The sequence below is a fragment of the Primulina tabacum genome, chromosome 12, assembly GCF_025594145.1.
Source record: "Primulina tabacum isolate GXHZ01 chromosome 12, ASM2559414v2, whole genome shotgun sequence".
In the NCBI taxonomy this organism is placed as follows: domain Eukaryota; kingdom Viridiplantae; phylum Streptophyta; class Magnoliopsida; order Lamiales; family Gesneriaceae; genus Primulina; species Primulina tabacum.
The window spans coordinates 29034895-29058395 of NC_134561.1; the positions used below are offsets into that span (position 1 = coordinate 29034895).

Below are 23501 nucleotides of genomic sequence, written 5' to 3' on the forward strand. Positions count from 1 at the left end.
TGAAATATCTGGCACAACAAGTCGATTATTCACATACAATACATCATCACGAACTTGATATTCTGATTGATGCCCTGATCTGACCATCAAAATCGAGTTCTGAACATTCTGATCAACTTTCTGTGCTTCTTTCATTCGAAAAATCAATTCTGGTTCAACTTGACTAGCATTATGTCTCAGAGGTTGACAATCTATCTCAAATACTAATCCAGAAAGACAACAATCTTCAATAAAATTCGAAACACCAATCGTCGATAAGGATAAAGAACATACCTTTCGACTTAGTGCATCAACTGCTGCATTTGATTTCCCCGGATAGTATTTGATTTCACAATCAAAATCGTTCAATAAATCAAGCCATCTTCGTTGTCTCATATTCAGTTCTGATTGTGAAAATAGATATTTCAAACTCTTTTGATTAGAACAAATTTCGAATTTCTCACCATATAGGTAGTGACGCCAAATCTTCAATGCAAATACGATGGCAGCCAATTCAAGATCATGAATCGGGTAGCGAGTCTCATGTGGTTTCAATTGTCTTGAAGCATAAGCAATAACATGTCCTCACTGCATCAAAACGCAACCTATTCCTTTGTGAGAAGCATCACAATAAACAACAAAATCACCAGTACCTGACGGAATAGTCAACACAGGAGCACTGGTTAATCTCTTCTTCAACTCTAGAAAGCTGGATTCACACGCCTCTGACCAAACAAACGGGGCATTCTTCTGAGTCCACTGAGTAATTGGTTTATCAATACTAGAAAAATCTTTAATAAATCGACGATATTAGCCTGCTAAACCCATAAAACTGCGTATCTCTGGCACAGATGTCGGTCTAGGCCAACTGATCACCGCCTCAACTTTGCTAGGATCAACAGAAATACCATCTCCAGATATAATGTGCCCCAAAAATACTACTTGTTTCAGCCAAATATCACATTTAGACAACTTAGCATACTATTTCTCAGTTCTCAGAAATCTTAATACAGTTCTAAGATGCTCATCATGATCAATCATATTCTTTGAATAAATCAGAATATCGTCAATAAAAATAATCATAAAATCATCAAGATACTTCTGAAATATACGGTTTATCAAACCCATAAATACAGCTGGAGCATTCGTTAAACCAAACGGCATGACTATAAACTCATAGTGGCCATACTTGGTTTTGAAAGCTGTCTTTGATATATCAGAATCTCTGAATCTCACTTGATGATATCCAGATCTCAAATCGATCTTGGAATAAACAGAAGAACCCTGCAACTGATCAAATAAATTGTCAATACGAGGCAAGGATATTTATTCTTTATCTTAGCCTTGTTCAATTGCCGATAGTCAATACAGAATCTCATAGAACCGTCTTTCTTTCTGACAAATAGTACGTGAGCACCCCAAGGAGAAACACTCGGTCTGATGTATCCCTTAGCTAGTAAATCTTCTAACTTATCTTTCAATTCTTTCAATTCAATTGGTGTCATTCTGTATGGAGTTTTAGAAATAGGTATTGTACCTGGTATTAATTCAATGCTGAAGTCTATTTCTCGGATTGGAGGCAAACCCGGAATCTCATCTGGAAAGACATCAGCAAACTCACATACCACTGGCAAATCTGCAAATGAAGGGCTCGATTTCAGTATATCTACTGAATACACAAGGAATCCCTCTGCTCCTTTCTGTAATAATCGAGTCATAGACAAAGCAGATATCAAAGGAATTCGAGCTCTGGAACCTTACCGTAAAATTTCCATTTATCAGCCATCTCAGGTCTGAATCTTACAATTTTCTGGAAACAATCTACGGTAGCTCTGTGCTTGGTCAGCATATCGATACCAATAATGCAGTCAAAATCAGACAAACCGAGTACAATACAATTTAACTCAATCTCATTCCCACCCTACTGCAGTATACAACGTCTAACAGACTTCACTGATATAAGACCTCTCCCCAAAGGTGAAGAGACAGATGCTACAGCAGTTAATGACTCAACTGGCAAATCATGTATCAATGCAAATCGTAGCAAGGTAGAGAATTTGGCCACATATTCTTCAATATTTAAATGACCCTGTCTCAGAATAGCAAATTCTGCACCCTTTTCCTTTCGGTACGACACTGGGAAGAATCGTTGATAGAACTCTGTTTTAAAGATCTTCCAAGTAATAACTGTACCTCGATGCTCCAAAGCCCTCTTGGTTGTGAGCCACCAATTCTTTGCAACGTCATGCAATTGATGCCCAATCAGTCTAACTATTCGCTCATCTGTGTAGTCAAGGGAATCAAACAGCATTTTAATGTTATCAAGCCAATTCTCACAATCAATAGAATTCTCAGTGCCCTTCAAGGTCGGCAGTTTGAATGACTGAAATCTCTTCAGCAATGTTTCCATGGGTGTCGCTGTAATATCCATCGGATTAGTAGAAGTACTACCCTGTTCTGGGATTCTTAAAGGAGGCATATCTGATTATCAAAATGGTTAGCGACCAAATATAACAAATCTGTTTCAGTCCTCCTATTATCATCATACTTCTGATCAAGAATCGGTTCTGATTTATTTCTTCAATATTACACATTTCCAATCAAATCAAATAATCAGGTAAACATGTATTTTCTAAGCATTAAAACATGTTGTCATACTATGATATTGTGATGCTAGCATTACAAAAGCAGGAAAGAAAACTCAATCTACGCCGCTCACTCTCTTCTATCTCAGTCTAAGGACATACAGCTACTGCTCTGATACCACCTATTATGGGTACCCGGATGCTAACTCATTCTTCTTAATTATCATTAGTATCAAATGGATCAGTTAAATAACCTGGGTCGTAAATTTTTTTTAAAATGTTGAACACCTTATAAACAAGTGTACAATTTCTATAACAAGTTAGGTCCCATCTCATTCAAGTTACAAGATCAAGTTTAAAATCTACAACATGATCCAAAGTACAAGTCTTGTACAAAAGAAAGTCATAACAAAATAAGGTTCAACAACTACATCTCAAGTGTTGAAAGCCAACTCTACTTCTGATCCCGGATCTCTACTCTAATCTCAATCTCTCATCCTCTTCTCAACCCTGCCTGTCCCACCTGTTGTCATGCACACATACAAACACAACAACAGTCGGATAACTCCGGTGAGAAATATATTCCCAGTATAAATAACGTATACATGCATTCATATAAATATATACAAAAGCATATAACATTTATAAAACAATATGAATCGTAGTCTACGAAAGCATAAATCGATACAAAACAATAAATCACACTCTACGACTCATAATCTTGACTCGACTCTTATCTAGGGATCCCAGTTTGAATAAGAACGCAACAGTCTCCCACCTACTCTTCCCAGCTAGATGGTTATACGTTCTTATTCCCAGACTTTGGCATTCTATATCGAATCTCTACAATAGAAGTCAATCTACTCCTAAGCACATCGATATAAACAAAATATCCAGTGACTTGGCACCTCTGCCAAAGACATGGCACATCTGCCAAAGACTCTATGCATGCTTTGCTATAAATCAATAGACTAAGCATATCAATCTAATGAATTGCAAACATCAAAGCAATTACAATAAATTATGTGGTTTTGGGAAACTCAAGCTATCTCTGACTCGAGTCGTATCTTCCCGGTTTAACATTGATTTATACCTTTTTTTTCGTAGATCAATCTAGTCAACGAAATCAAATATCAGTCTGGCTCTGTTCAGTCTTCGAAGCCTTTAATACCAACTCTGGAATCGCATTATTGAGGATTACAATATCAATATACAGCTCAAAACAATACTGGATATGATCGGAATTCAATCTAATTCTGTTTTGACGGTATAACAATACAATCTCAATATATCCAGCAACTCAATATCAATAGATATCAATCCCAACTCATAATCATAACAAACACAAGCTGATATTCTCAATTTCTGTATAATCTCAATCAAACCAAATCTAAAAAATGATAACAATTGCATACGATGTCTGTTCTTCGATCCGGTTTCGATTATACGATTATCACAAACTCAAGAACACATAATATAGATCAAATTATGATTCCTTCAACATCAAGTTTTCAAACCATAAATGAAAGTAGCAAAACTTACGCCCTTTTGAAGCTCTTGTCGAGAGACGCACGGAACTAGACTCGGATTGAAATTATGACGGTCGGATCTTGTACAATCAAAATCAAAATTCAAGAACTTTGCAAGTCTTTCATGGGGTCTCTCGGTTCTTGCTGCTGAAAGTCTGAAGGGAAATTGAATTGCAATCTTTGTTTATACATGTCCCCATGCATGGCAAGACAAGTGGCAACCTTTCATACATTAGTGTGAGCATATGCGCGCCCTGTCTTCGCCCATATGTGCGAGATCTACTGTCTCGGCACATAAAGAATTTTGCTTCTCGCGCATATGTGCGCCCCGTCCTCGCGCATATGCGCGAGACCTACTGTCTCGGCACTTATGGAAATCAACATCTCGCGCATATGTACGCCCCTTCTCGCGCATGCGCGAGACTTACTGTCTCGGCATGTGCTTCTCGCGCATATGCGCGCCTCGTCTCCGCGCATGTGCGCGATACTTACTGGATTTCATACATGCAATACTCCTGCTTTCCAATTTCTTTTCTCTGAGTTGTCCTTCTATAAACACATAAATTTATCAATAAATAATCTCGGATTAACCGGATAAAATCTCGGGCATAACAAATCGGCTTAGCAATACTGGAAAAATCTTTAATGAATCGACGATAGTAGCCCGCTAAACCCATAAAACTGCGTATCTCTGGCACAGATGTCGGTCTAGGCCAACTGATCACCGCCTCAACTTTGCTAGGATCAACAGAAATACCATCTCCAGATATAATGTGCCCCAAAAATACTACTTGTTTCAGCCAAATATCACATTTAGACAACTTAGCATACTATTTCTCAGTTCTCAGAAATCTTAATACAGTTCTAAGATGCTCATCATGATCAATCATATTCTTTGAATAAATCAGAATATCGTCAATAAAAATAATCATAAAATCATCAAGATACTTCTGAAATATACGGTTTATCAAACCCATAAATACAGCTGGAGCATTCGTTAAACCAAACGGCATGACTATAAACTCATAGTGGCCATACTTGGTTTTGAAAGCTGTCTTTGATATATCAGAATCTCTGAATCTCACTTGATGATATCCAGATCTCAAATCGATCTTGGAATAAACAGAAGAACCCTGCAACTGATCAAATAAATCGTCAATACGAGGCAAGGATATTTATTCTTTATCTTAGCCTTGTTCAATTGCCGATAGTCAATACAGAATCTCATAGAACCGTCTTTCTTTCTGACAAATAGTACTGGAGCACCCCAAGGAGAAACACTCGGTCTGATGTATCCCTTAGCTAGTAAATCTTCTAACTTATCTTTCAATTCTTTCAATTCAATTGGTGTCATTCTGTATGGAGTTTTAGAAATAGGTACTGTACCTGGTATTAATTCAATGCTGAAGTCTATTTCTCGGATTGGAGGCAAACCCGGAATCTCATCTGGAAAGACATCAGCAAACTCACATACCACTGGCAAATCTGCAAATGAAGGGCTCGATTTCAGTATATCTACTGAATACACAAGGAATCCCTCTGCTCCTTTCTGTAATAATCGAGTCATAGACAAAGCAGATATCAAAGGAATTCGAGCTCTGGAACCTTACCGTAAAATTTCCATTTATCAGCCATCTCAGGTCTGAATCTTACAATTTTCTGGAAACAATCTACGGTAGCTCTGTGCTTTGTCAGCATATCGATACCAATAATGCAGTCAAAATCAGACAAACCGAGTACAATACAATTTAACTCAATCTCATTCCCATCCTACTGCAGTATACAACGTCTAACAGACTTCACTGATATAAGACCTCTCCCCAAAGGTGAAGAGACAGATACTACAGCAGATAATGACTCAACAGGAAAATAATGTATCAATGCAAATCGCTCAGAGATAAAAGTGTGGGATGCACCCGTATCAATCAATACATACGCAGAGTAACCACAAAGAGAACAGTTACCTGCAACAACATCATCAGGTGCTTCCTGTGCCTGTTCTTCAGTGAATGCAAATACTTTGGCCTGCGGTCTCGGAGGTTGGCTAACAGTCTGGCTTCCTCCTGGCCTCGGCTGTGACTGAGTAGTAGGTGGATGGAAAGAGTGAACAGCAGATGATCGTCTATCAACCTGAGCCACTGATCCAGATGATTCTGCTCCCTGGGATCGTTGAGAACCTCGTTGTTGATAGATTCTGGCAAAATGTCCCTACTGTCGACAGATATTGCAACTTCCAAACATTCCTTGGCATTGCTCTATTGGATGTCTTCTTCCAGAAGTTCTGCAATAGACCCTTGTGTAACTCTGGTTCTGTCGTGAACCACTGGAGCTAGATGAACTACTACCAGACTTTTTAAACTGTTTTCCTCGAGCTTTCAAATTATCTTTCTTTCCACTGCTGCTACCACCACTATCAAATCTGGGAGGAGGTTGGTGGAACTGGGTGGAAGGTGGTTGCTGTTTCGGTGCTGGAACAACATACGAAGCTCCGTTCTGCCTGATCAGGCCCGCTTCTGCTCCTTTTGCTCTATTCAAAGCATCAGCAAAATTATTTGATCGCCCGGTATTTACCAGTGTAAAGATCTCGGGATTCAACCCATTAATAAACTGATCAGCCATGGCTTCATCATTATCAGCAACATGAAGAGCAAATCGTAGCAAGGTAGAGAATTTGGCCACATATTCTTCAATATTCAAATGACCCTGTCTCAGATGAGCAAACTTTGCACCCTTGTCTTTTTGGTACGATACTGGGAAGAATCGTTGATAAAATTCAGCTTTAAATATCTTTCAAGAATAACCGTACCTCGATGCTCCAAAGCCCTCTTGGTTGTGAGCCACCAATTCTTTTCAACGTCATGCAATTGATGCTCAATCAGTCTAACTCTTCGCTCATCTGTTTAATCAAGTGAATCAAACAGCATTTCAATATCATCAAGCCAACTCTCACAATCAATAGATTTCTCAGTGCCCTTCAAGGTCGGCGGTTTGAATGACTGAAATCTCTTCAGTAATGTTTCCATGGGTGTCGCTGTAACATCCATCGGATTAGTAGAAGTACTACCCTGTTTTGGGATTCTTCGAGGAGGCATATCTGATTATCAAAAGGGTTAGTAACCAAATATAACAAATCTGTCTCAGTCCTCCTCCGATCATCATACCTCTGATCAAGAATCGGTTCTGATTCATTCTTTCAATAATACACGTTTCCAATCAATCAGATAATCAGGTAAACATGTATTTTCTAAAGCAATAAAACATGCTAGCATCACAAAAGTAGGAAAGAAAACTCAATCTACCCTGCTCACTCGCTTCTATCCCAGTCTAAGGAAAATTCAGCTCTGATACCACCTGATGTGGGGACCCGGACGCTAATTCATTCTTTTCAATAATCATTAGGATTAAATGTATCAATTAAATAAATTGGGTCGCAAAATTTTTTTTTTAAATGTTGAACACCTTATAAACAAGTGTACAAATTTCTATAACAAGTTAGGTTCCATCTTATTCAAATTACAAAATCAAGTGCAATATCTACAACAAGATCAGAAGTACAAGTCTTGTACAATATACAATCACAACAAACTAGGGTTCAACGACTACATGTCAAGTGTTGGAAGCCCATTCTACTTCTAAGCCCGGATGTCCACTCTAATCTCGATCGTTCATCCTTTTCTCGACCCTGATCCTGTCCCACCTGTTGCCATGCACACATACAAACACAATAACAGCCGGATAACTCCGGTGAGAAAACATTTGTAAACAACATGTATCTTGACTCGACTCTTATCTAGGGATCCCGGTAAGAGTCCACTTCAATTAGAACTTATCACACTTTTTAAAAGCATATAACATTTGTAAACAACATGTATTATAATCTAATAAAACATAAAGAAATATCAAGCTTTAAATCAAACTCTTAAACTCTTAATCTTGACTCGACTCTTATCTAGGGATCCCGGTTTGAATAAGAACGTAACAAGTCTCCCACCTACTCTTCCCAGCTAGATTGTGGTACATTCTTATTCCTAGAAATTGACCCTTTATAACGAATCTCTACAATAGGAGTCGATCTTCTCCTAAGCACATCGATATAAACCAAATGTCCAGTGACCTGGAATCTCTACCAAAGACTCATAAAACATGCTTTGCTATAACTCAATAGACCAAGCATATCAATCTCAAGAATTGCAAACACATCAAAGCAATTACAATAAAGTATGTTGTTTTTGAGAAACTCAAGCTATCTCTTTCTCGAGTTGTATCTTCTCGGTTTAACATTGATTTATACCTTTCTTTTCTTGGGGTTTGGATTTGACTCGTTCTTTTACCAATTCTGAAGTTGAATTCTCTATTTCAAGTTGCAATATCAATCTGGAATAACATGTTCGAGATGTACAATATCAATATACAACCCAACACAAGAATTCTCAATCTAATTACGTTTCGACGGCATAACGGCACAATCTCAAAATACCTCGGCAACTCAATATCAATAGATACCAATCTCAACAACTCATAATCATAACAAACACAAGCTGATATTCTCAAAATCTGCATAATCTCAATCATAGAAAATCTGGAAAATGATAACAATTACATAGGTTGTCCGTTCTTCAATCCGATTTCGATTATACGAGTATCACAATCTCAGGAACACGTAATAAAGATCAAATTATGATTCCCCCAACAATAAATTTTCGAACCATGATGAAAAGTAAATAAACTCATATACTTTTTAAGCGTTTGACGAGAGAAGCACGGAATTAGACTCGGATTGAAATTCTGAAGGCCGGATCTTGTACAACTGAAATTCTAAGATATGAAGACTTGAGAACTCTATGGAGGTTTCGGTTCTTTGCTGCAAGTTCTGAAGGAAGAATGAAGAAACTTACATGTTGATATGCATGTATATACATGTGGCTCATCCTTTCTTCAGCACGTCTCGTGCATATGCGCGTCCAACACTGGCGCGTATGCGCGAGACCTACTTTCTCGGCACTTAAAGAAATTCCCTGCTTGCACATATGCGCGCCTAGTCTCGCGCATATGCGCGAGACCTACTGTCTCAGCGCTTGTACATAACTCTTGCTCGCGCATATGCGCACCCTGTCTTGCGCATATGCGCGAGACTTACTGTCTCGGCATATAGCAGCTCGCGCGTATGCGGGAGACTTACTGCCTCGGCATATAGCTGCTTGCGCATATGCGCGTCTCGTCTCCGCGCATATGCGCGAGACCTTCTGGTCTCACGCTTAACTCATGTCTTCTCTTGTCTTTCTCGGGCTTTTCCTTCGATAATCACATCAATTATCAATTAAATAATTTCGTATTACAATGATCAAATCTCAGGCCTTACATTTTATCTATGCAGCTTGAATGTGTATATAGATAATATAATTTCTATAACTGGATAAAACCGTTAAATATTATTAAAATAAAAATTGTTGGTACATAAGAGTAAATAAAATGCAAACTGCAAATTGGCTCGTTGGGTACCTACTCTAACATACTAAGAGTTTGAATTTAAAAAGTGTAATAAGTTCTAATTGAAGTGGACTCTTACAGACGTTGTAAAGCTTAAGTCTTTTAGTACAAACTTTTCTAAGTGGAAGAAATTGTGACGTATGAGTTTTATATCCAAACATCCATAAAAATATCGTATCATCTATTCACGCACTTCACATTTCTTGTCATTCAAATTTTCCGACCGTTCCTTGTTAAGGTGTCAACCGCTTTTTTTATCTTTAGCCAAATCGGACCGTTTTCACGCTTACTATATTTTAAAGTGGTTCAGTAACACTAGTTCTTAATATCTTAAAAATTGTTAAGAACAATATACAATTCAAATTTTTTTAAAGAGTTTATTCACTACCATTTAAACTATAACTCGATTCTAATAATATTGTTTTTTACATAAATTTAAAAAACATTGGAAAAATAAAATTTAAAAATAAACTTTCTATTTTTTAATTTAATTTATTCAATAAATAGTTACACATTTCTAGTACACAGTTAATAAAATACATTAGTAAAAAATGCTTCAAATATAGATATATATAAGATAAGGCAAAAATTTGTGTGAGACAGTCTCACTGGCCGTATTTTGTGAGGAATATCTTATTTGGGTCATTTAATTTATTGTGAATATCGGTAAGGTTGACCCGTCAAGTAGATACAGATTAGTGAAATCATCTCACAAAAGACTTAATCCTAAGATAAATGGAAAAACAGAAGAAGGGAAAACGTATATAATCGGGAGTTCGGACAAGAAGATCAAACATGCCATTTTCTATATTTTAATCTTGTACAATCTACTTGGAAAGTTGAACCCGCTAAATGACGAAGAATTTTCATTAAAAAAATCCGACATATATACAAATATTAAAATAATTATTTTTTTAAAAAAAATAATAGGTATCTAAAAAAAATATTAGTAAACAAAATATTTAAATCAAATTAAACAAAGAATAAGAGAATAATCCAACAATAAATAGAAGAACCCCACGACCCGAAAACGAATGACCCGAACTGGAATCCCTCTCCTGTCTCGGAACCAAAATAGGGCCCGACCCATTTAAATTAGGGTTCGCCCCGTATAGCACCTGGATACCCGTGATATCATCGTTTGCTAGCTCCACTTTCCTCACACCCGACGGGATTGTCGGGTACATTATTGCATCTTTGACGGAGCTGTGACCCAACCCGAGTAAATGCCCGATTTCGTGAACCGCCACTGATTCGAGATCCACCGCCGACATCGGGCCGGCGTTGATGAAGTCGCCGTTGATCACCCAGTTCTCGTCGTTGTCCAGATGCATCCTCCCCACCGTCGGTGCGAACGCGTGAGCCAGCGTGCCCAGAACCCCGTCGAACGGCTCTCCGTCGCCGTGGTCGCCGCTGAAGAACCCGATCTTGATGTCCGACTGCCGGAACGACGTTATCTGCGTGAAGGTCAGCGTGGTCACCTCCGACCACCGGTCGAACGCGCGTGAGAACAGGTTCTGCACGGTCAGCGGGACCTGATTCTCCGGCAGGAACGCGTACGTGAGCTGGCTCTTGCTGGCCGGCCAGCTGGGCCTGTTTGGGAAGAACGAGTAATGTGCGACCGCGTGGATGGTAGAATTCGTGCTCGATGGTTTCCCGAAACGCATCGTGGAGGTCCCGTTTACCACATCGGGGTTGCCGCATCGGGGCTGCACGATGTGCTTCAAAGTCGGCGCGTCTATAACTCCGGTGGTGTTGAGGTTGAAGTTGAGCTGGTAGATTTTGACGGCGGACTCGAAGGGGTCGTCGAATTCGTCGGAGAAATCCGCGTAAGCAGAATTAAGGTATCCGAAATACTGGAAGTACTTCTTGAGCTTAGCTAACCCATCGACTTTCATCCCATGTCTGCAGCCCAGAAGCTTGTTAAACTCCTCCCAGCCTGTGGCATTGGGGATCAATGATGCCGGAATCGACGTGATATTGGGGAAGAAATGTGCCGAAATCGGAGCAGGATTCATGAAAAAGATCAGCAGAGAGATTATCAGCAACGGGAACTTCATCTTCCTTGCGAACTAGAGAGAATTACTGAAACTTTCTGCAATAAAAATGGAGTCGATCGAGTTTGCAAGATATATATCGTACTTGGTAATGGAGACTTTGTGGTACGGAGGACAAAAGATCAATGGTGTTGATTTAATCGTTGTTAAAGACAAGGCAGACTGAGTCTCTTTGAAAATTCAATATGTATTATTGACTGATTCCCCACACCATTTCCTTGTTCTCATAACGTTCACATTTTATTTCTTCTCTAACAATTTATTGTCTTCTTGACAAAAATTTATAAGATTTTCAACACTTTGTGTTTGAGTAGATGGATTTGACAAGAAACTTTGGATTAACATTTTAAATCGATTTCATATCAAAGTTAAAAATTTGAATATAATTTAATGAATTTTAACTTACATGTCAAAAGTAGCCAAAAGTTTGGGTCGATTGTAACCCTCCGTTAGATTTGACATGCTTGCAAAGTTACTATATCAATTTTTCTGTTTTATGGATCGGTCTTACGTGCAACCTGCTAAACAGACCAATTTTATGCGGTGGGACGGACCAGTCCGATGGGTTAAATCGGTTTTCATATTTTTAAAACTCAAAACTCAAATCCTTCAACGAATCAAATGGATTACACCGTCGTTTGTCCCGAGTTGATTTTATTACTACTATATTCATTATATAGCGATGATCAAGTCGTAAATATTGGAATTGTGATATTAACACGTGATAGCTTGTGATCATCCGATATAAATTGGAAATCGGATGTAATGATTTGGATTTGTGGTTTGTACCCATCTTTATCATATGGCACTGTTTTATTTTAGATAATTGATTTATATTAAATCCCACGAGATCAAGATCTTAGTTTATATTCCTAGCTCCGATCTTCCATTCAATTCAATTAATACAAATTATTTCAATTTCAAGAACAATATAACAAGAAAATTAAATTAATTTGGTAATCTGGCGTGAGCAATAAATAGAACGTGATGCATTCTTTTTGTTAAGATTAAGAATGAAACAGATTAGTTTATATCGGAAAAGATTATAGGGTTGATGATGGAAAATTGCATAATTTCGCGGGGTGAGATCGGCCAAATCCAATAAATTTTGGGTCCGATATATTTAAGCCCAATGAACCCCAGGGGGACAATTTCAAGGAATGCTTCCAAACAAGGAAGTGAGGTGGTTAGCTCGGTGAATAACCCAAGAGGTCCAAGGTCAAGGAAAGAGGGGAATTATATCCAAACAAAGGAATTACATCTCGGACCTCGCCTAGAAGAGTCTCAGCCGATCTCCTTTAAAGAATTCAGGAGTATGTCTCAAATCAACGAGAGATCTTGCTAAAAGTGAGGGTATGTCAATTTGGGAGTAAGACTCGTTGTACTCCTTGAATCTTTTACGAAAACATGAATCTACCTGGATCTAGAGTGATTCAAAATGTTTGTACTTATGCGAAGTCGACCCTTCCATCCTCGATCGCGAAGACTGGCAATTCTTGAAAGGGACTCATCTAAGGCCTCTTGTAGCCGAGCTCCTAGGAAGACGACTCTCTGTTGGTGTACTGTTTTATCCCACCCAGCGGAAGTTTTAAATTTTTAATTTCGACGCTCGAAACTGTTATTAAACGTCGTATGTTATTTTAATATCCATAGGGTTTTGGTGAATTTTGTGCTTGTATTGTATGCAAAAAATTTTTAAGTTCTGTGTCACCCTAGAACTAACATTTTTTTCAAAAATTGCATAAACATCATAAACCTCTCAAAAACCACTCTTTACTTCCAAAAGTCATCAAAATATATAAAGTACTGTAAAATCAATAACTTTGCGGAAAACTAGCAAATGTCCTCAGGTTACTGCACCATCCGCCCAGCAAGTTCAGTCATCCAACTCTCGTGTCTCCACAATAAAATACTCACATGAATCATTCACACCTAGTGAGTCTATTGATTCAGCAAGCCTTAGCCATATTAACAAGTAATATGTATATATTCACATGCAACAATAAAAATACTTTTAATAAAAATAGCTTTACCATTATGTGAATAAACTTAAACCTTTTTTTCATCAAATACATATACATTTCTTTTTAGGTGAAATTTGTTCGTTAATTGTGACCATCCTTCATCCTTCGGTAGATTGAACAATCAAGGTGTAACCATGGTATCAGGCAGTGGGCAACAATAACCACTTTTCCGTTTTCTGTCTTGGCCTATAGTTGACGGGGACACCAGCAACCACTTTTCCGTTACTGAGCCTTGGCTTGTGGAAATTCGGTATTGGGTTCCCACGGGGCTTAGTCCCGTAAACGGGTTCCACTGGGGTTTATTCCCTCACGAATCCTCATTTTCTTACAGTTACAATTAAGTCACTTCATTCAAAACATTTTCAGGATTTCCATCACTTTATAAAAATACGTGTATAAATATCATTTTTCTTTAAACCAAGCATTCACCAAGTTTTTTTAGCATTTATCATTTTCCATCAAAAACTTCATAACCTTTCAAAATAAACATTTTAACATTTATTACCGTATTCGGGGCACTTCCAGGACTCCTAAAATTTTTTAAGTTTGAAATGATCGTTTTGCCCTGAAACCCTAGTTTTCCTATTTTACCCCTAGACCTTAAAACTTTGACCCGAATCCATCCAAATTTACGTAAATACTTAAAGCAAACTCATGAACATTTCTTAGACGTAAACTTAGGTCCCTCGACTAAATTCGTAATTCGTTTTAAAGCTTGAACCAAAGTTCTGGTTTTAACCCGAATCTTAACCAAACTTTACCAAAATTTTACCAAAGCTTAACCACACCTAATCAACCCCCTTTGAACAAAATTCAAGCCATCAAAAGCCCTTGGAAATGAATAGAAGCTGCTGGAATTTTTCTGTCCATGTTCGAAAAACCCTAACCCAACAAGCCCTACGTTCCTTCGATCATATCCCTTAACCAACCAGACCATACCTTGACCAGTCTTCAGGACCCCTTTGGACCAGACCTAGCGAGCCATGAACGAGGAAGTTCATGTTTCGTTCTTCTTGCGCGCAACACGGCTAGGTTGTGCCCTATGTTGGGACATCATATTCTCGCACCCAAGACACAGTGGAAATTTAAAATTTTTGTTCTTGGGCGTTGTGTGTTTAGAAATATCCATAGGTTGTTCTAAGAATTTTAACTTTGCGTTCTAAAATCTTGGACTCCAAACTATTCCGGTGTTTAGGCGGATATAGTCGTTCTCGTAAATCCCTACGAATGGCTTTCTCTTTTGATCGCCTAATTAGGTCCATGATCAAAGAATGTCTTCCTTGATTGGTTTGCACTAGAAAATCCAAATGATTTGTGTGTTGAAATTGTAATCTCCGAATTTCCAAAATCTGAAGACGGCGTAGCGACAACGGTGCGACGTGGAAGAACACAAAGTGGCCGAATTATTTTTCCCCAAAATCTATGGGATGGCCGTGAGTTTCATGATTCATAATCATGGATTTTGTGCTAATTGATTCTTAATCAATCATTAACCAATAATTATTTATTCTTAATCAATAATTAAGCATATCGAATTTGCTTTTGGCCATAATTTCTTCCCACAAATTTTTAGGTGATGGCCGTGACTTTCAAGGGAGAAAGGAAGGAGTTTTTTCTTGTGTTTTGTGTGAAAAATTATGGTTAGTAATTATGAATCCTAGTGGTGTATATATAGAGAGAGTTTTAATCTAATTGGGAGCTCCTCTCCCACAAAGACTCTAATAATTTCATCATATTTAAACTCCCATATAAATAATATATAATGTATTTATTAATTTTTAATAATACATGATACAATAATATCATATACACATATTTTATGTCACCATATAAAATGTATACATGTATATGTAGGTTAAATTAAATAACCATTATTTAATTTATAAACTAACTCCTTAGTTAATTTAATTCTAGACTCTTCTAAAATATTTATGGGAATTTGTGCATGTAATTAGTCAACACTACTAGCACAATCATTTAATTAGTAAATTCTCAATTCACTAAATAAATTATTCTGAAATCATCATAACCCCGATTGACGATCCGAGAGCTCCGATGTATCAAGGATACAAGACTTATTCATATAATGAAAATCGAAAATTTCGAAGATCAAAATTTTCTTTTACCAAATATAGAATATACCATATATGACAGTTACCATATTTGGCAGCTGTCATTTTTGTAAACTCATTTACTAAAACAGGCAGTTCCACTTTCCTTCCTTATTTAGCAACCATGCGAACTTCAATTTCTTCCATCATATGGAATAATCTCATTAAATCCTTTATAAGCTTCTTGTTTGATCTCCATCAAACTATATTCGTCAAATTTCAACTCCTTGAAATTTGACTATCTCAATGGGAACACAGAATCCGATACTTTTGTGATCCTTAATAGTTAAGAGATATAGCTAACTGTGATTTCACATTTCCATGTGATTCAGAATAACATTTATTCTTATTCGGGTTTACCCTAGTTAACCCCATTCTTTTTTCAACTCATTGATCAAGAATGTCAGAATTCATTTCTGATTGCACCCATCGGATCATGGTAAGAGCATCTAGTGGCATTGCCCCATGATCTCCTAGGTATCACTGATAGTGCCCGCAAGAATCTTTAGTCATGGTTAACATACAGTACAGTCTCTTCAACACATATATACCGATCGAATCGGCAACAATTGGTATATCGAGAGTTACATATAAATTCGATAGCGATGTGATTTATCTTTGAGTAATCGTGTCATGGTATGCACAAGTGAGGAAACACCTTTCCAAACTGCACATGTCTTTCTCTGGCCAGAGATTCCTTGCACTATTGACTCATCAGAAAAAATAGGATATCTTTACTCGTAGGTAAACGGTGAATCCCCGACTGCAATGTATTTGCTCCTACGTATTTCGAAACTACACCCAACCTCGTCGGTAGAAGGATCAAAGTGCATGCTAGTACGTATAGCCCTTACATTGTCCCGGGTCAAAGGACTAATGGTGTACAACCATAACTGCGGACTATTCAACTCGATAAGTGAGAACCACTTGGACAGTCTGAGGGAGGGTTGTTCAGTGCATCATCATATGATTACCCATCTGTGTGAATGGACATCTCTATGCCCTTGCCAATGAAACATGACATTTACTCCACAGATGCTAGTCTCGGGCTCGAGCGACCTTTATCCTTGTTTCAAACGACTGATTTGACTAGGAACTTGTTTGGAATATACAGTATACTTTCTAATGAGTTTCATGATCTTACATTGCGATGCAAACCTCATGGTACCTATTGTATATTCAAGAAATTTGTCTATGCAGCTTGCATAGATATACAGATAAAGTATAATGCCATAATCGAACAAAATCGTAAAATATTATCAAAATAAAGATTGTTTTACATCAGAGTCAATAAAACCGGAGCCACAAGTTTGCTTGCCGAGCACCTACTCTAACACCCTAGCCTTGCACCTACCCTTTCACCCCTCTCCAGCCATGCATGGACCGCCGTGGCTCGTGGTTAGGACCCTCAAAAGCCCAACCCCTTGCCTGGACAGCTACTGCACAACCTCTTCTTCTATTTCCTTCCAAAACCGTGCCCTAGCTTTTGTTGAAATTCAAAAATCGTGCAGCCCTTGCCCTTTCTTTCCATTCCTTAACCGTGCATCTAAGAGTCCTTAAATTCGCTGTAAATCGAGCCCCTAACATCCCTAACCTGGTAGCCCTTTCCTTTTAACAAGAACCATAAAAAATCATGCAAGAAAAATCATGTCTTCCATGTATAATGCATAAAAACAAAAATAAATAAGAAGGTATCAGATTTTTCATGCAAACAATTATAATCACATGTATTATGACATGAATGATGGGAAAAGAAGGAATAAGGCGTGCTTTTGTGTGTATCACACATGAATATTCAAGCCTTGATGCGAAAGAACGCTGTCGGAGAGACGGGGAAGACCTTGCTGCATTTTATCCTTCAAAAAACCCACGTGAAGTGCCTTAATCATGTGTGTGCGTGTGGCTAGGGAGAGAAAACCCTATGACTCTTATGCTTGAGGCGTGTGTTTTGAGAGTTTTAGGGCATGGAAATTTCATCTTTTGATATAAATAATAGGGTAGACATATGGACCCAATAACCTTAGTACAATAGGCCCAATAGGCCCATTTAAATGTATGAAAAATATTTCGTTCAGGAAATTTTTCAAAATATTAAACGAGTCTCCAAAAAGTCTTTGTATTCGTCAAAAATCAATTATCGGTTTAAAATATGACTTGACATGTAAAAACATCTCAAAAACACCATTTTCGAAAATTACATAACAAATATACCATAGATTAAATAGTTAAAAATAATCATTTAATAAAAAATATTTTTCATTTACGCTCCCCGATCTCTGTTCCTCTGTTGCGTATCGAATTACCCTTGAAACACAGTTTTATGCATTCTAATAGAAAATCATATTTTAAACATTTAAACACGCCTATCACATATAATTAATGCAATTAAAATAGTTTAATTATATATGTTCTATTTTTCCTATATTTTTGCATGCAGTTAGATCACGTTATCGTATTTTGGACCTTACAATTCCTCCCCTCCCTTAATTGAAATTTCATCCTCGAAATTAAAACTCACAAAATAATTCCAGGTAGCGACTCCTCATGTATGTCTCAATTTCCCAAGTAGCTTCCTCGTCCGAATGATTTAGCCACTTGACTTTGACCATTTGAATGACCTTATTCCGGAGCCTTCTTTCTTGTCTATCTAGAATCTGCGTAGACCTTTCCTCGTAAGACATATTTGGATTCAACTGCAGAAGTTCATAATATAGCACATGCGAAGGATTCGACATGTATTTTTGCAACATCGAGATATGGAACACATTATGCACTCTAGCCAGCATCGGTGGCAAAGTCACTCTATAGGCTAATGTTCCAATCTCCTCCAGGACCTCAAACGGTCCTATGAACCTCGGACTGAGTTTGCATTTCTTGCCAAATCTCATAACATCTTTCATATATTCTATCTACAAAAACACGTGGTCACCTACTGCAAACTCAAGCTCCCTTCGCCGCTTATCGGCGTAAATTTTCTGGGCGCTTTGAGCCGTTTTGATCCTATCTCGGATTTTGACTAATAGTTCTGTGTCTGCTTGATCAAGTCCAGAACTAACTATCCTTTTTCACTAACCTCATACCAGTATATCGGTTATCTACACTTCCTCCCATAAAGTTCATCATAAGGAGCCCTACCTACAGACGATTGGGAGGTATTGTTATAAGTAAACTCCACTAGAAGTAACTTCGGTTCCCAGCTGCCCTGGAAATCGGTCACAAGCTTGGAGTAAATCCTCCAGAATTTGAATCACCCTTTCGGACTGACCATCGATCTGAGGATGAAATTCTGTACTATACAACAACTTCATCCCCATAGTTGGATGCAAACTCTTCCAGAAGGATGATGTGAACCTCAGATCTCTGTCCGAAACAATAGATACTGGAATTCAGTGCAATTGGACTATCTCTCGGATGTAAAGCTCTGCATACTATGTCACATTGAATCTCGTCTTAATAGGTAGAAGGTGCACTGATTTTGTAAGACGATCAACTATCACCCAGATGTCATTGAATCCCCTTGATAGTCCTTGGAAATCCCACTACAAAATCCATCGTTATATTTTCCCATTTTCGCTCGAGAATTGGAAGTGGCTTAAGCTTCCTTGCTGGCCTCTGATGTTCTGTCTTAACTTGCTGGCATGTCAAACACTCAAACACAAAACGCAAGATGTTTCGTTTCATGCCCGGCCACCAAGACAATGTCTGCAATGAATGGAGTACGGAGTATTATGGACTTCTGATAAGTGCGAGAATTGCACTTAATTTATATGAGAATCCATTTGAATTATGTTAGTTTCGGATAGAATTACGCGTGGTATTTTGTTATTTTTGTGTCGTGCAAGAGATAAACCATTACTGGATTATTGATGAAGATTAGAGGCAATTTTTTTGTAAAACGGTTGATGGAAGAGAGCCACAATGCTACTGTGTTCGGGGGACAAGAGCCGCAGCACTATCATGCCGAGCAACAAGCGCCTAGGCGCTGACCAGCAGCCGCGACATCCACATTGCGGAGAGATACGCGCCTAGGCACTGATACTCAGCTCCGCAGCGATCAACTGCCTAACCACGAACGCCTAGGCGCTAAGGAGCAAGAACCGCAGCGCCACAACCTCGACACATTCGTGCCTAAGAGCTGCCCAAGCAGAGCCACGACGCTAATGACAGCAAGAAACTTCAAATGAGATTGAGCTCACGGAACGAAAGATACAAAAAAAGGAAAAAAAAAAGGTTTTCAGGAGGAGACGGCTGTTTTGGGGAGCATATTTCACACAAGAGATGAGAGGAAGCACAAGAAGAAGATTTGGAGTGCAAAGATCGCTCACGAAGATGAAGAACGACAAATCTGGGGACAAAGATGCCACTTCTGATTTGTTATATGATTCCTTCACCTTTATTGTCGTGTGTTGTGATGTCTAAACCTTCAAACACGTCTTTTTTTTGTTTAGATTTTGTTATGAACTAATTTTTAAATCTAGAGGATGACGTAGCTTTGTTGATACGATAATTTGATTCGGTTGTTTATATGATTGAATTTCTTTTGGTTTAATTGTGTTTCTTTGTTTTTATTCGACTTCAGTTTACTGGTAATAAATTGTTGTTGTCTGATTAATTCTACAACTCGAGAGAGAGACTATGATTATAGATCATTAAAAACACATCGTTGAATGTTTATATCGTTCGGAAGTCGTATAACTTTAGCCAGTCCTAGGTAAGAACATCGTTTGCATTTATCATTTAAACTTAGATTCTTATTAGGAATGTTTGGATCGAAGTTTGAATGATACAATTTATTCGTCATTTGGGAATGAGGAATAAAATAATTAAGTGTTCTTGGACATTAAATATTTGGAATTCATGAATATGAATTCAACCGGAAATAATTATCATGGAAACTTAGTGATATCTCTCCTCTAGATATTTTCTTTCATTGATATGTTCTCGATTCAATGATTAGATTAATATTTATTTGCAATTAATTCATTTTCAGCAAACCAAACCTTTTATTGATTTTTCTAGATAAAGTCGTGACTATTTTAATTACAAACACCGATATATTTTTACATACACACTCCTCGTAGAAGCGATACTTTACTCACATATATTAAAACTTGACAACCATGCGCTTGCGAGCTGAAAATACGCAACAAGTTTTTGGCACCGTTGTCGGAGGGTGTCAAATTGAAATTTAAATCAATATTGTTACTAATTAGTCTAGATTTTAATTTAGAGCTGTTTTTTTATTTCATTTTAATAATTGTTGATTTATTCATTTTCTCTGTTTGACCGTGCATGCGAAGATGGCAAAGCCCTGACTTGCTTATCTTTGATCCGAAGATCGAAAGAGCTGCACGAAGACTAAGAAAATTAAGAAGAGAAGAGATCCAAGCCATGGATGAAAACTGATAGGACTCCAGACGTAACCCGCCAGAGGCTATACCTATCAGAGATCACTTCCGACCAATGATAAACAATCATTATTATGGCATTGCTCGGGGGACCATAAATGCAAACAATTTCGAGCTTAAGCCTGCTCTGATAAATATGGTTCAGCAGAACTAGTTTGCTGGAACCACCACTTCAGATCCTCACGTGCACTTGAGAAATTTCCTGGAGATTGCTGACATGGTAAATATTAATAATGTTCCTGATGATATTATTAGACTACGTTTGTTTTCATTTTCTCTCACTGATCAAGCAAGAGGATGGCTCCAATCACTTCCATTGGGGAGCATCACAATATGGCAGGAGTTGGCAACGAAGTTCCTTGCTAAATACTTTCCCCCACGAAATCTGCACAGTTGAAGATCGAGATCAGAGTTTTTAGGCAGAATGATTTTGAGCATTTGTATGAGGCGTGGGAAATGTATAATGAGTTGTTGAGGAAATGACAAAATCATGGTTTTGAAGACTGGGTGCAAATTGAACTATTCTACAATGGTTTAAATGGGCAAACACGAGGAACATTGGATGCAGCGGCTGGTGGCATGATCTTTGCCAAATCTCCATATCAAGCTTATGACTTGCTTGAGAAGATGACTATAAATAGCTACCAGTGGCCGTGTGAGAGGTGGGGAGTAAAGAGGACAACTGGAGTTTATACTGTGGATCCAATTACATCACTCACTGCTCAAGTATCGACATTGACTACACATATAGCAGCCATGAATAAAGTGAGTACATCAGACACTAAGGGACCATCAGTTGTTGTTGAAGAATCACATTTTCCTGAAGAAGTTCAATACATCAACAACAAGAATTTTAGAGGCTTGGAGGATATCGAGATAACACTCCCTCTAATACTTATCATCTTGGTTTGAGAAAACATGAGAATTTTTCTTAGGAAAACAATAAGAATGTATTGAGTCCTCCACCGGGGTTCAATGCATCAAATGAGGAAGCGAAGCCTTCATTTGAGGATTTAGTTGGGATATTTGTTGCTGAATCTGGTAAGAAGATGGCTAGGACTGAGTCTAGGCTTGACAATCTAGAGACACACATGGCGAATATCGGTGCCTCCTTGAAAATCCTTGAGTCGCAAGTTGGGCAGATAATGAGGAAACTCACGTCTCAACCGTCAGGCGCAATACCAAAGACTGCAGACCCAAATCTGAGAGAAGTGAACGCCGTTTTCATACAGCATGAGGAGATTGGTATGGTAGATAGAGAAGTAGAAAAGGTTGATCTCACACCATCCGAGATGATAAGCCACCACCAAGAAAAGGAACCCGAGGTAAGAAAGGTAAGAGTTATGATTTAGATCACTGCATTGATATTTCTTTACTTCCTTACCCCAAAGATTTATACAATTGAAGGATGAGTTTCAAAAGAAAAAATGTCTTGAAGATCTCAGGAACCTACACACTAAAATTTAGTCTACAGATCTGAAGGAAGTGGAACTTACCGAAGGAAGCGATGAGGGGATACAAAGAAAACTTCCACAGAAGCTGCAAGACCTCGAGGAATTCGTTGTACCATGCGCAATAGGAGGTCAAATGGCAGAAAAAGATATTTGTGATTCAGGAGCGAGCGTGAATATAATTCCAAGTTCTCTCTGCGATAAACTTGGATTGAGCAGAATGAACCCCACAGAACTAATCTTGTAGCTGGCAGATAAGTCGGTCAAGGTACCGTTGGGTTTTGTGGAAGATGTTGAAGTTCAGATCGACAAACTGAGGCTTCCAGCAGATTTTGTTGTGCTTAACATGAAGAACAGTCAGAATGTTCATGTCATTATAGGACGACCATTCTTGGCTACTACTGGAGCCGTCATTGACGCGAAACGAGGAAATTTGACCATGGAGTTCGAAGGTCAGAGGGTGGAGATTAAGGCATCCAAGAGATCACATGAACCACCTTGAACAGAACTAGTGACAGCCGGGCTGAAGATGTTAAACCAAGCACTTATCGGGAGGCAACCAAATCAGTATCTTTTAATGCTTTTATTATTTTTTATTTTTAGTAGGTTTATTTTTAAGTTTTTATGTATTAAACTCTGCATGTGAAGATTAGACATTGACACGTGTGTTATTATGTAGGTAAAAGTTGAAATGAGGTGTGCTAAGGAGGTCAAATATTCATATTCTCGGACGTACAAGCGCCTAGGAGCCAGAAAGTAAGCATCCCAACATCAATTCAATCGAAGGACATGCGCCTAGGCGCCCACAATCAGCACTGCAGCGCCAATGGATGCGAAGAATTAGCGCCTAGGCGCTAAAAATTCAATGCC

The 23501-nt window shown here is 38.2% G+C and overlaps 2 protein-coding genes across 2 annotated transcripts; one reads left to right on the forward strand and one right to left on the reverse strand.

Moving 5' to 3' along the window:
- Window positions 1-10530: 10530 nt before the first annotated feature.
- Window positions 10531-11860, reverse strand: LOC142521235 (metalloendoproteinase 3-MMP-like). Its single transcript, XM_075624462.1, has one exon. The coding sequence runs from the start codon at window positions 11638-11640 to the stop codon at window positions 10543-10545; it is 1098 nt and encodes a 365-aa protein (XP_075480577.1). The 5' UTR covers window positions 11641-11860; the 3' UTR covers window positions 10531-10542.
- Window positions 11861-21397: 9537 nt separating this feature from the next.
- Window positions 21398-23133, forward strand: LOC142520312 (uncharacterized). Its single transcript, XM_075623314.1, has 5 exons — window positions 21398-21572; window positions 21683-22008; window positions 22116-22514; window positions 22648-22803; window positions 22879-23133. The coding sequence occupies exons 1-5, from the start codon at window positions 21398-21400 to the stop codon at window positions 23131-23133; spliced, it is 1311 nt and encodes a 436-aa protein (XP_075479429.1).
- The last annotated feature ends 368 nt before the right edge of the window (window positions 23134-23501 follow it).

Excerpts from the sequence above, each read along its gene's own strand:
- LOC142521235 (XM_075624462.1), bottom strand. The coding sequence starts at position 11,640 with ATGAAGTTCCCGTTGCTGATAATCTCTCTGCTGATCTTTTTCATGAAT.
- LOC142520312 (XM_075623314.1), top strand. The coding sequence starts at position 21,398 with ATGGTAAATATTAATAATGTTCCTGATGATATTATTAGACTACGTTTG. Across the intron at positions 22,009-22,115 it reads AATCACATTTTCCTGAAGAA|GAAAACAATAAGAATGTATT; the intron begins GTTCAATACATC and ends AATTTTTCTTAG. Across the intron at positions 22,804-22,878 it reads TTTGTGATTCAGGAGCGAGC|CTGGCAGATAAGTCGGTCAA; the intron begins GTGAATATAATT and ends CTAATCTTGTAG.